Source organism: Poecilia mexicana, unplaced genomic scaffold (assembly GCF_051168715.1).
Source record: "Poecilia mexicana isolate PSO_F unplaced genomic scaffold, ASM5116871v1 scaffold_20, whole genome shotgun sequence".
Taxonomy (NCBI): Eukaryota; Metazoa; Chordata; class Actinopteri; order Cyprinodontiformes; family Poeciliidae; genus Poecilia; species Poecilia mexicana.
The window spans coordinates 9,685,479-9,698,295 of NW_028263389.1; the positions used below are offsets into that span (position 1 = coordinate 9,685,479).

Sequence of the window (12,817 nt, forward strand, 5' to 3'; positions counted from 1 at the left end):
GAAATCATGCATATCCTCTCTTTAAAAAAAAAAAAAAAAAAAAAAAAAGCATACATTCTTATAGATTGATGTCCATGGATTAGTATGGTCTACATATATGTGAAATAAATAAATGAATTCATACACACTGTAAAACTCAAATGTCAAATATTTATATTTTTAAGCAGAGCATATGCACTGAAATAACACTGAAACGGCTTAGCTAGCTCAACATCTTTGTACAGGCATTGTGTGGTACTTGTAGGGGTTTTGAAGTAGGGGTGACTCCAAAATGTTATGAAAAAGGGGTTACCAGAAGATAATGCCTGCTGGTATGCAACATCAGTGCTACTGGGAGTGTTATGTTGCTGCTGTTATATGGAGAGGTGGACAAAAATAGTATGCTATGGAAAACAAAAACCTGAAATAAATAAATAAATAAATAAATAAATAAATATATAAATAAATAAATAAATAAGGCATTTCATTAGCTTATAGGGACATTTCTATTCTTTTGGAAACTTTTTAAAACATCTTCAGGTCTTCTGCAACAGTGCTGTGGTTACTACAGCCTTGCTATTTCCACTAATTGTGTGAATCAAAAATATGAATCAACTTCCAATTGACTTTTGTAACATAGTATCTGACGTTTTAGCATTTCAGAAACAATCTACTTATGATTCACATTTGAAACATTAACAAGAAGAAAACATATCTCAAAGCACATGTTTATTACAGGAGCTCTCAAACTGAACAGGCCCAATAAGTCGGGTATTTTGGGCTGTGGTAATTAGACTAAAAGCACAGGTGTTCTTTATAACGTAAATAATAGCGTTGAGAGAGCTGAGTGGAGTTCAGGCACAATGGTTGTTGTTTACACCTGTTATGAACTCTTATGCCAGCAGGCATTACTGATTAAGTCATTGTGTTTTCCTGACATTGTAGAACTTCAACAATGATGTTTACCTTTATCCTGCGCGTTGGTGAAAATCTGTTAAATAAATAAGTGTTATTTTTGATCAAACTGAAATCCCGCTGACTGTAAAATGCTCTTCCCTTCTGCATGTTCATTCGCCGAGTTCGTTCCGCGGAGGAAAACTGCGTATTCCATGTCGGGTTTTGTCACCTTTCCCTCAAATTAACTTTAATCGTAAAATATATAAAGCAGCTCCGTGCTGTCTCTCTTCAGGCGGACACACACACGAGCCAATCAGGCGCGCGGTTACAGCCTCCACGCATGTTGAATGAGCGCGCGGTACAGGAGCAGAGTGCAGCGCGAGACGGACGAACCGCTGCCTGTCATTAGCTCAGAGAGTGACAGAGCAGCGACAGAGAGAAGAGAGGAGTAGAGGACACGCACCCACACCCACACAGAGCGAGAGGACAGGGGAAGAGGGAGCAGAAGCACCCCGAGAGAAGTGGGAGACTGACAGAAGCCAGGCGTCAACATGAGCGCTCAGTTTGAGGAAGATATTCTAGACCGGGGTGAGAGAAAGAGCAGTAAATCCCCGACGTTGCTTTCTTCTTACTGCATAGACAGCATTCTGGGCCGCCGCAGTCCCTGTAAGGTCAGACTGATTGGGGCGCAAAGTTTGACCGGTCTGCCCGGCAGAGGAGAGTTTGACAAGACGACTGACGGTAAGCTGAATCTAAACTTTAACAAGATACTTTGGAGAGTCAGGGTGGAATTGGTGACTTGTGTAAACAGTAAGCCCATATGTCTGCTTAAGTTGTTAAATTGTATCAGGTAAGTGCGCATGTTACATGATTAAATTTGAGTTGTTTCTACTAAGCAGGACGAATTGCTTACTCCCCTGTGAAATTATTCGATTTTATGTTCCTAACGAGGTATTAACAAATGAATTCCTGCCTGGATACAGTTTTGTGTAAATATTTTTTTTCTTCTACTATGTTTCCCGCACTCCAATTTCTTCAGGGCCAACGAAAGAGCCCCTTTCTCTCGGCGCTGACTTGCACCTGCCTCCCAAACTCCGTCGGCTGTATGGACCGGGGGGGAAATACCTACATGACCACGCAGAGAAGCTGGAAAGAGAGAGGCTGCTCCTGGAGCAGGCCAGCGAGAGCCTCAAAATCAGCCAGGCGCCGCAGGTGAGCATCAGCCGCAGCAAGTCCTACAGGGAGAACGCCTCACTTCACCGGGGAGAGGGCGAGCAGAGTCCAGGGGAGGCCTCGGAGGACGGCGCACTCGGACTGGTGGAGCTCGGGCCCCTCAAGTTCGAGGAGGACGGCGGAAAGGAGGAGGAGGGGAGCTGCGCGGACGCGGCCGCGCTGTCCCCGAAGGACGAGGAGAGGGAGGAGAGCTTGAACGCCGGAGACGGGGACGTGAGGGACGGGGAGGACAGCGTGTGTCTGTCGGCGGGCAGCGACTCCGAGGAGGGGATGCTGAAAAGGAAGCAGAGAAGATACAGGACTACGTTCACTAGCTACCAGCTGGAGGAGCTGGAGAGGGCTTTCCAGAAGACGCACTACCCCGACGTGTTCACAAGGTTAGAAAATACAAACGAATAAATATTAATTCAATTAATTAATGGTTAAAAAAATGCAAAATTTAAAGAGGATAATCTATATAGCAGTACGTGTTTAATATCTGTAAATTAAAAATTTTACTTAATTTTTCCAGCTCCACGGTATAGGGTACTGCCTGCTATTTAAAAAAATCTAAAAGAATCAACAGTAGTAGCATTACTAATATTATTAATTATAAAATATTACAATTTAACTTTATAATATAATAATAATAATAATAATATATTATTATTATTATTATTATTATTATTATTATTATTATTATTATTATTAATGTATTAAAACATTTTCCTATTACGTAAAAACCCACAGAAAATCTCTGGAATTTATGTTTATATTTTTATTAACTAAAGTTTTTAATTAATTGCATTTATTCATTAAAAAAATCATCACTTTCTAACAAAGCAATTTTTTAAAAAAATCCATCCTACTTTTCTGTGCGGATCACGTCATAAAACTGCCCATAGTAAACAGGTTTCTTGCATGTTTAGCCCTGTCTTTGCTGCTCGTTTCGGGACGTTTGATGAAAACCCGAACCCGTAAAACGTGTTACTGTCAGGAGGAGAAATTGGATCAGACTAAAGAACCGATGGGCTTACAGACCAATTCAGGCACATGTCTGAATTATTGGAAAGAAGAGCAACGTTGCATTTTATTTGTTTTTGTTTTTCGTTATTTTGGATTTACAAGATCAGCACTTACGTGCAAAACGAAACAAACTCAAAAAGAATTATACGGTCTTAAGGATATTCTTTCTATAAAGTCTTTTCTTTACCCTATGTATTTCCACATTTCCTCTATCGGCGCAGGATTATTCATATTTTCCAGTCGATTTACTTTAAAGAGAGTCGGTCTAATTTGGACTGCGGGCCCCCATCTCGCTGCTAAATCTGGAGGGAGCGCCAATTGCTTTGTGTCAGGCTAGTTTAGATGTCATTATTCCAACCATTATGTTGTTACAGTGACAGGCCTTGGCTAAGAAAAATCTAACAATCACTAGGCCTATTTCTACCCACGCGTGACAGGGGAAAATAGAATATGGGTATGGCGTCTTTTTGCACACACAAAAAAAAAATTATCCAACCTATTTTGGTCGTCTATTGTTGACAGTTAACAACAGGAGGGGACAAAACAGCAATTCTATGTGCTTCCAAACGATGGCCTGTAACCTCGACTCCTTCCTTTCCACTCTTTCTTCCTATTATTTTTTTATTATTATTCTTTGCAGAGAGGAGCTCGCAATGCGTCTGGATCTCACCGAGGCCCGCGTTCAGGTGAGTGCTTCCTTCATCTATAAAGTGAATCATGCAGTAATGCAAATCGAAAGAGAGGGAGGGGGAGAGTGTGTGGGGGGGAGGAGGAGGGGGGAGAACAACATCCTCTAATGCTTTATCAGTCCTCTGTGAAATGTCCCCTGGATAATAACCTGCTGATATGCGTCACTGATTGAGGATCAACTATTATGGGCCAATTTGAGGCAATAATTTATTACAGTAAAATGTGTTAAATGGCCCCCAGTCGCTGTGCGGGGAAGGTCCTTCCTGTTATTGAATGTTATTACACGCGAACTGGGGAACGTTTTAGTGGCAATTAAGCCGACGCCGGCGATTCATAAAAGACTCACTTAGTGCAGGAGCAAACAGTGTCTGTATTCCCGGGATGAGTTGGTGTTTGAATTCCCATCAGATGGGGGCAGATAGAGGGGGGCGAGGCCGGAATGTGTGTGTGGGTGTGCGTGCGTGCGTGTGGGGGTGTGTGTGTGTGAGAGAGAGAGAGAGAGCGAGGGAGAAAAAGAGGGGAGGGATAATGCTATTTGATTTCCCATTATGTGATTGCAATAGACCTGCATTGATCCGATGCTTTGCACTTGGGAGCGAATGAGAGACCATTAAAGGTGTTTGCACCCCCTCCCCACTCTCCCCGCCTGTCCACGGTTTGGCTCTGAAAGCGTGTCTTGCATGTCCAAAGGCCGGACTCATAACCACAGAGACAGTTCAAACACGATGGAAACTCCAAGAGGTTATGGCCGACGGTAAAACAACAGATGTCTCTTTAAGGGGAGGCGAAGAGGGGTGGTGGTGGAGGGGTTGAGGGTGGTGGGGAGGGCTGTAGGTGAACAAATCACTTAACGGGCGCCATCAGGAGGTGATAAAAACTCATAAATTCCCGAGGGGCTGTGTAATGCTAAACAGCCCCCTCGGGGAATAATGCACGTTACGTCCCTGTCACTTTCCACATGTTGACATTTTGCTCATTGTGAGAGAGGTTCCTCTGCAGCGTCTGCAGAGCAAACTGTGCAGCGGCGGATGCGTGGGAAAGTTAAATACTCTCCTGCGTGGAAGTTCTGCGGCTCTTAAGAATTTAATTTAAAGCGCATTAATTGTTATTGGAGCCAGTTCAGCGGTAATTTTCTGGATCTTTTGTTATCAACGCTCTTAATTATCTCCTCCCCTCCACCCCCCAGAAGCCCGTCTAAAAGGGAGGGAGTTTAATTAGACAGAAAGTAGATTTAAGGAGCCGTGAGCGGCGGGGTTTACCGTGCATGTAATTATTGCTGACTTTCCGCCTGTTGGCCACTAGACAGCACTGACAGTGCAACAGAGACTCGTCGCGTTGATGACAGTAAAGCTAAATTACTAATCCCTGTAATGATTTCATACTGTGGAAGACCTTCATCAGCCTTTCCGTCTTTAGGTTTGGTTTCAGAACCGCAGGGCCAAGTGGAGGAAGCGTGAGAAGGCAGGGGTGCAGGCCCACCCATCAGGCCTGCCTTTCCCAGGCCCCCTTGCTGCAGGCCATCCTCTCAGCCACTACCTAGAAGGAGGGCCATTCCCTCCTCACCCGCATCCAGCCTTGGAGTCCGCCTGGACAGCTGCTGCAGCTGCAGCCGCTGCCTTCCCAGGCCTGGCCCCACCGCCTCATAACAGCTCTGCTCCACCCTTGGCTACCCCTCTGGGACTGGGCACCTTCCTGGGCACTGCTGCCATGTTTCGCCACCCTGCCTTTATCGGACCCACTTTTGGCAGGTGAGTTGCTCCTGTAGGGATATGAACTTTTAAGAGTTAATCTCCATTTGAGGCGTTTATTGTAATGACATTTATTGAAATGGTAACAATTCAAAGTATAACTTCATTCATGTATTGTGTAAACTGCATACAGTCATAACCCAAGATAAAAGTTGTCCATGATGAAAAAGACTTTATCATCCAGTAGTACTAATTATATTCAGACATATTTTTGAAACATAAATGCAGTGATTGCTGAAACTCTTCTAGAACCAACTCTGAAACAAATTAGAAAACAGAGAAAGTAAATACCAACTGTTTTTTTTACTGGCTGTTATGGTATAAATACCAATCTGGGTGCAGCAGCCCTTCCATCTGTTTAACCAGAACGAAAGAGCAACCTAGCAATGACATTACTTTTAGTCCGTTTTAATAAACTGAATGATGTTTCATAAATCATAAATCATCAAAACACCCACCATAGAAAAATTCAGTTCAGGCTTAGCCAGTCTTCATATTGTGTTTTTAACATTTGTCTAAATCTAAAGTGTATTTGTGATGCCATTTTTTTTTAATTTTTTTTTTTACAAAGAGAAAAAGGTTTCATGAATCTTACATTGTGCTTTGAAAATTTCTTTAAATCCAGTTCTGGTCTGTTTGGTCTCAGTATTTTGTAATTTAAACTGGAGATTATCAAATGCAGGCTTGATTCAGTAAAACCAGTGAGACATTTCTTTGATTTGGCTCCGAACTAGATCTTGAGAATTAGACATTAACTTTACCACCTGCAATTTATGATAATATTTTCTTACAGTGTATGCTGTACACAGTACAGGTGCGTGCCCATTCCCCATTGATTGGGCTTATAAATAAGCAATAAAAAAAAACCTCACAGGGCAACTAACATGGTACCCCATATGTTGTGCCACCCTGGACAGTGAGCCATAATGACACAAATTGACGACTGATTCCAACATTGCTACTTATTTCTGGTTTTTGCAAACATCCTCGAGTAGTTTGTGTTGTCATTATCATAGTGTGATTAATTCTTGTCATGATAAATTTTTTAAACAATAACACCAAAAGATAAAGTAATTGCTAAGCCCCAGTTGATCTGATGCACAGCACCTCCCGCAGCTCTAATATTTGCTATTTGCTCCTGTTTACGTCCCAAGCTGCCTATCTTTGCAGCAGGCCTCCCATAAAATACGACCCTCACATTCATCCCTGTATTTTAAAGTAAATCACAACCATTGTGCAGAAAAGACCCCAGCAGCAAGTCGGCTTAGGATAAACTCCCACTGCACAGTGCAGCTCTAATGGGAGGTGGTCTTCAGTCACACTCTTGTCTATGTTTATCTCAGTGTCTGATTATAAATGTGCTACACTGCTAGCCATTCACAGTTTGGCCTAATCAACCTGTTAAATGTGTTAATAAATTAACCAAATGTGTGAACCTGGAAATCAAGCTGTGAGGAGTGGGTGATGCCCCCCACCCCAACACCGTGTGACACAATTAGCTTTACCGATATAGAATGCTAAGAACCGTGTTCGCTGCATTTATACTTCCTCTGAACACAGTAAGGTTAGAAATAAGAAATAATTTAAATATTTATATTCAATTATTTATTCTACATATCTTTTTTATGCAAATGAAAACACGTATTAAGGTGGAATAAATTAAAAAATATCAAATGCACAGGCAACTCGATATATTTTAAACTTTTACACTGGATTAATCAAATAGTACTACAGTTAAAAAAATAATATTACAATGTACAAATATATTGCCAGGATCTAAATTCTGAAGATCTAGTCCCATCATTGATCATTTCTCTGAGAGTGTAAAAGAGAGTTCCTCTTCTGCAACTGTCACACTTCACTCTAATATAAGAGCCAAACACCTTTAGCTTCAAAATAACCACCCTGATGTGCTATCTGACAATGCATAAATCAACCTAAACATGTTTATCTTAATTTAGATGGTTGAACTCTGGTCTTCCTTCAGGCTGTTCTCCAGTATGGGTCCCCTGACAAGTGCTTCCACTGCTGCAGCCCTCCTCCGTCAGCCCGCGCCCCCAGTGGAGAACCCCTCCCACGCAGGCTCTGTCCTGCCCGACCCTTCCTCTTCTTCCTCTTCCTCATCCTCCTCGGCGGCGGCAGCGGACCGCAGGGCCTCAAGTATTGCCGCGCTGCGCCTCAAGGCCAAGGAACACTCGGCTCAGCTCACCCAACTTAACATCCTGCCAGCGGGAGCCGCGGGGAAGGAGGTGTGCTGAACACTCAGCAGCAGCTCTCGCCCCTCCCCGTCCTGGGCTTACGCCCCATTCCATGACACCCCGCACCCTCTGAGAAAAAAACAAAACAACAAAAAAAAACAAGAAAAGCAAAACATTCATACCTCTGGAGGCTGTCGTCCTGATGATGAACCCCCGATGCCCCTTGTTAAACCTTCCCAGTTACCTCATGTTTCCCCAACAAAATAGCACGACCAAATGCAGAAGAGCACTGGCTGAGAATGGGTGTCTGTGTGTCTCTGATAAGGATCGTTGCCATTCTTTCACGTAGTTTCCAGAAACACATAACATTAAACTCACTATCATGAGAGCTTTGGGTTAAAAAGAATATTTTGTAAAACATCCAAAGATTAAATACATTTATATAGCTATCTATTTCAAATACTTATTGCTCCTTCCACAGTCACTCAAAAGTGCATTGTGGATTGTTTACAGTGCATACATATACATATATGCTTAATAAAATATAAAGCAAACAAGTCACTAGAGGCGGAATGTAACAAATAAATGAGCTTTTAATAAAAAAAAAAAACAGTTTATAATCTTTCAAACATGAGGTATACAAACAGCTTTTTGGTGGTTTACGTTTAACAACCAGGACTTTTTTTTTTTTCATGGTTTCATTTCCTTTCCTGAAGTCGAGACACACACACTCACCCCTGGAACAGAGCTGAAAAACCGGCAGGGGAACCCAGACTTTTATAGAACAGAGTTCCTCGGATGTGGACAACACGAGTGCTCGACATTAACTCTGCTTAATCTGTATGCATTATTATGTGGGCTGAGCCAGTCTGCATGTTTAACAAAGGCAAGTCGGAGGAGGTCCACCCCACCACCCCCCACACCCTCACCCACACACACCCACACACACCCACACACACACACACACACACACCCTGAACCAAAGGAAAACTTGTCCATAGACCTTCCATAGCCTTCTCTGCAAGCCTGACTCCTCTCCACTGCTCGCTTGTCCATCTGTCACACTCAGCCGCACCACTGCGAATGTATATCTAATTAAAATTTACCTTCTAGATCATCTACGTTTCTGTATTTGGTTAAATTAGATTTTTACAGCAGTGGCATTTCAGCTGACTCTGACACTCCAGGACATACGAGCAACGAGATCTGACTGTGTGAGAGAAAAATTGTAAATATTGTGTTAAAAAAAAAAAAAAAAAAAAAAAGTGAGAGAGAGAGAGAAAAATCTTGAAAGGTAAGAGAAAAAGGATCATTTTCAAAACAAGGTCGTGTATATTTTAAGAGACCCTGTTTTGATCAATTTGCACTCGGTGTAGTGTGTAATGAATGTCGCCCTGTGTAGATTTCCACCTGTGTTTATGAATTATTAGGTTTTTAGATAATTATTTATGTCAAAACTTTTCCCAGAGGAAATGAGTGAAGGATATTTGTTTTTCATATTAAGTGATTGTAATTTCCTGGCTTAATAACATTAATTTGAATAAATGACATTGGTAAAATGAGTTAGTATTATTATTTTAAATTCCCTCGATAATTAGAGGCTTACTTCCAGGGAAAAAAAATATTTTAAAAGTATATAAAACAATTAATAAAAGGTGCAAAGAAAAAATATGTGCTTTCTGTCTTACCTTGCAATGACAGGTGCTCAAAAGAGGAATATTTTCCCAAAAGCCAAAATATATTAGTAGGTGTTTAATCCGCCGCAGTTCAGTTGACAAAATACTAACCATATATTCATGAGCTTAATCCCTACATAAGAAAGGCGCGACAAAGGCGAGGGGTTTTCAATTAAAGCGCCCACTTTATCTTTGGGGGGGCCGTCACAAAACTTGCCTAAAAACCCTTTAAAGGCGCTAAACTGGTCTTAACATCTGTAATGCCGTGTTGATGGAAGAGAGTCCCCTTTGTCATTAATGAAGTAACAAACCACTTCATCAAACGGCTTTCACACACACAAACTGGGAGAGTTAATTCCCCCCCCCCAAATCCCCACTCTGATGCAGGACTATTACAGCAATCAATGGTTATTCTGCTCAGTTTGACCCAACCATGGTACCCGACCAAATCGCGTGAAATTACCCCACGGATTAATGTAGTCCCCCTTTCTTTTATTAAAAAATATATTGTCTGCATCTGGGAAAAGCCTCCTCTATAATTCTTCCAGCCCTCCAGTTTTTTTAAACACATGTTAATCACTCAGTTTTACTGCAGAAAAAAGAAAAACTCATATAATAAGGGACTGAAGGACATACTTAGAGCAGGCGTGCCTCTAGAAACTGGGCTAGTCGATGTTGCACCAAAACCGAAAGCTGTGATAGATTTTCAGGAGTTTTAATATTCTCCTTTTATTTACATGCATCAGAGTACATACTTGAAAGCAGAATGTGGAAAAAAAAAATTAAACATTATTATCAAGAAATAACTTTTGCAACTATTTTAGGTTCATTCTGTGAAGGGGGTGACGTCATATTCATGGGGAAATTATTTGTAGATTGAGACACCAAGAGAGGAGTGGCGTGCAGGACATTTGATGGTACCGCTGATTTACAGCCAAAGATATGAACCAATCGGGCCGATCAGCTCTGAGTTGTTGTTTTTTATTTTTTTATGAAGGACTTTAACACATGAAAAACAGTTTGGTACAGGCACCAATTTTGTAGCTGGTCGATGATTGGTGGAGCAAATGTTAAGGTTACCTTATCAAACTTTTTTGGTGGGTTTTCTTTGGGGATTTCACCTGCCAATTCTGATTTTGACCAGTGATTTTTTTTTTGTCTAAGGACTATAACAGATACAGAGTTATCTGAATAGAAGCTACAATTGGTTGTAACAACAAAATTGTAATTGTAAAAGGAATTTTTTTCAAAATCCTTACAAAGCATAAAAAGAGGGGGTGATTTTTGATGCACTTATATAAAAATATGTTGTTTTCATGTTTAGTTTTTTAGATGTGAACTTTGATGTATATATACATTTTATTCTAAAAACTACAGAATATATTTATAGAGGTAGTCGTTTTTAATTCAACAGAAAATGAAGGAATTGCAAGATTACACTTAATTCTTTTTTAACCAAGGTCTGAGTCCCCACTCTTTATATATTTATTTAAAGGTAATAAAGTGTGTTAAAGTTTGTGGATGCATTTATAAGGACTTAAAACAATGGGAGATCCATTTTGATGCATTTAAGGAATGGTGAAGAAAAAAAAATGTTTTTAAAATATTGTATCTAAAATTGGCCTATTCCGACATATGGCTGAATGATTGGTGTTTTCTGCATCCCAGCTGCTTCAATGTACAAAAAACAAAACAAAAAAATCTCCAGTATGCCTAAACCAGCAGACACTATGTGTGAGAGCTTCATGTTTTTTTTTTTTTTTTTAACCGTCTTTTGCTGAAACTCAGTGGAGCGTGTGTGCTTTCTCTTCCTCCGTGATGAGATTGTCCGGGAGAACTTGTAATCTTATTGTGAATATAACTAATGAATGGCAAACCAATTTGTCCCTAATATCTGCGGGGGGAATGCCAGGAGGCAGATGACCCGCTGGGAGCGAGGCTTAAACTTTCTTTGCAGCGCAAAAAGGCGAGAAAATTGAAATGCTGTCGAAGGTTATAGAGTGGATTTATAAAGTCACACTTGTTGGATGTGTTCCTTTTCATTCAACGGGGGCCTTGTGTTTGGGATTAAAGCCAGGAGGCTTCTTGTTGCATGAATGATCATAGTAATGAATGTTGATGGGGGGAAAAGTCCAATGGTGGGTGGGGGTGACGTGGGGGGGAGCATGGTTGGATTCCTCACAGGTAAATCCAGGTGACGGAAAATTTCCACCCATTTTCATCACTGCGTTTCCTCCGCCCTCACTTCCCCCAACTCCCCTCCCGCTCCCCTCTTCCTCTGGACTTGATTTGGCCCTGATTTGGATTCTCCCGGACCTCGTTGCTCCCACCACGTCCCTACCGAGGAGAATAGACCAAATCACTCCACAGCCTCCGCCGGATAAAGTCCTCACTCAGCCCCAGTGAGAGGAGAGGAGCTCTAAAAGGCGCTTTGATGAACGACTCCCCCTCTTTTCCTCCCTCAGGCGGAGAACCAGGCCCCCCGATAAAAGCCCTAAATAGCGGGGGCCACGGCTCCGCGCTCCCCTCTCGGTTCGCCCCTTAATTCCCCGTCTCTCTTGCTCTCATCCAATTAGCTCAGTGTATTAAGCGGTTTATCGTCTCATAACCACCCTTTCAGCTCCAACAAGGGAGACACTTTGCAATAGGACCAGCTCTCCTTTTGACACCCTCTCCGGTGCGGCGCTATGAATAACAGGGACAGAATAGGCGACTAATTCCCTCATCAAAGCCTACCTTGTCCATCGCTGGTCAAAACGACAAGCAATAAAGCTTAACGCCACAATACAAAGAGACTTGTTCGACCTTATTAGCTTAGCGGGGTCGAATTAATGCAAGGGGCCTCATTTGACTGGGTTGTAGGGGACAAAACTGGGGGACCCTCACTTAAAAACCCGCGGCGTGACAGAGCACTGAAAAAAAAAAAAAAAACCCGAGCTGTTAGAGTTTATCCACTGAAACTGCGTCATCCATTCTGTTTGGGGAGATTTTAGTTAACTTATATCTTATTGAAAATTATATATTAAATTAGGCAAATTCCCCCCAACTTTTTAAAGACTATCACAGAACCAAGCGTGTTGTATTGCAACAAAATTTTTTAATTAATTTAACATAAATTAATTCTATTATTGAAAAAAAGAAGAGTTTAGTTTTAATTAATTAATTCAGAGTTAGCTCGAGTCACGAGCAAACTAAGCTGCTGCTTAGGGTGCCCAGGGCACCAGGGGGCCCTCTAGAGGCCAAACAAAATTACACAATAATGCGGATGTCAAAACTTCAATTTCTCACGAAGTGAAACCACTGTAGCGACTGTGATGAAGTCACAGTAGGCGACAAAACAACAGTCTGCCTCATTGTTCAATTCAATTTCAATTCAATTTATTTATATAAA

The 12,817-nt window shown here is 41.6% G+C and overlaps 1 protein-coding gene across 1 annotated transcript; it reads left to right on the plus strand.

Moving 5' to 3' along the window:
- Positions 1 to 1,173: 1,173 nt before the first annotated feature.
- On the plus strand, positions 1,174 to 9,312 carry arxa (aristaless related homeobox a). Its single transcript, XM_014983513.2, has 5 exons — positions 1,174 to 1,617; positions 1,916 to 2,486; positions 3,755 to 3,800; positions 5,221 to 5,552; positions 7,540 to 9,312. Exons 1-5 carry the CDS (start codon positions 1,428 to 1,430, stop codon positions 7,808 to 7,810), a joined length of 1,410 nt encoding a protein of 469 aa, XP_014838999.1. The 5' UTR covers positions 1,174 to 1,427; the 3' UTR covers positions 7,811 to 9,312.
- Positions 9,313 to 12,817: the final 3,505 nt, after the last annotated feature.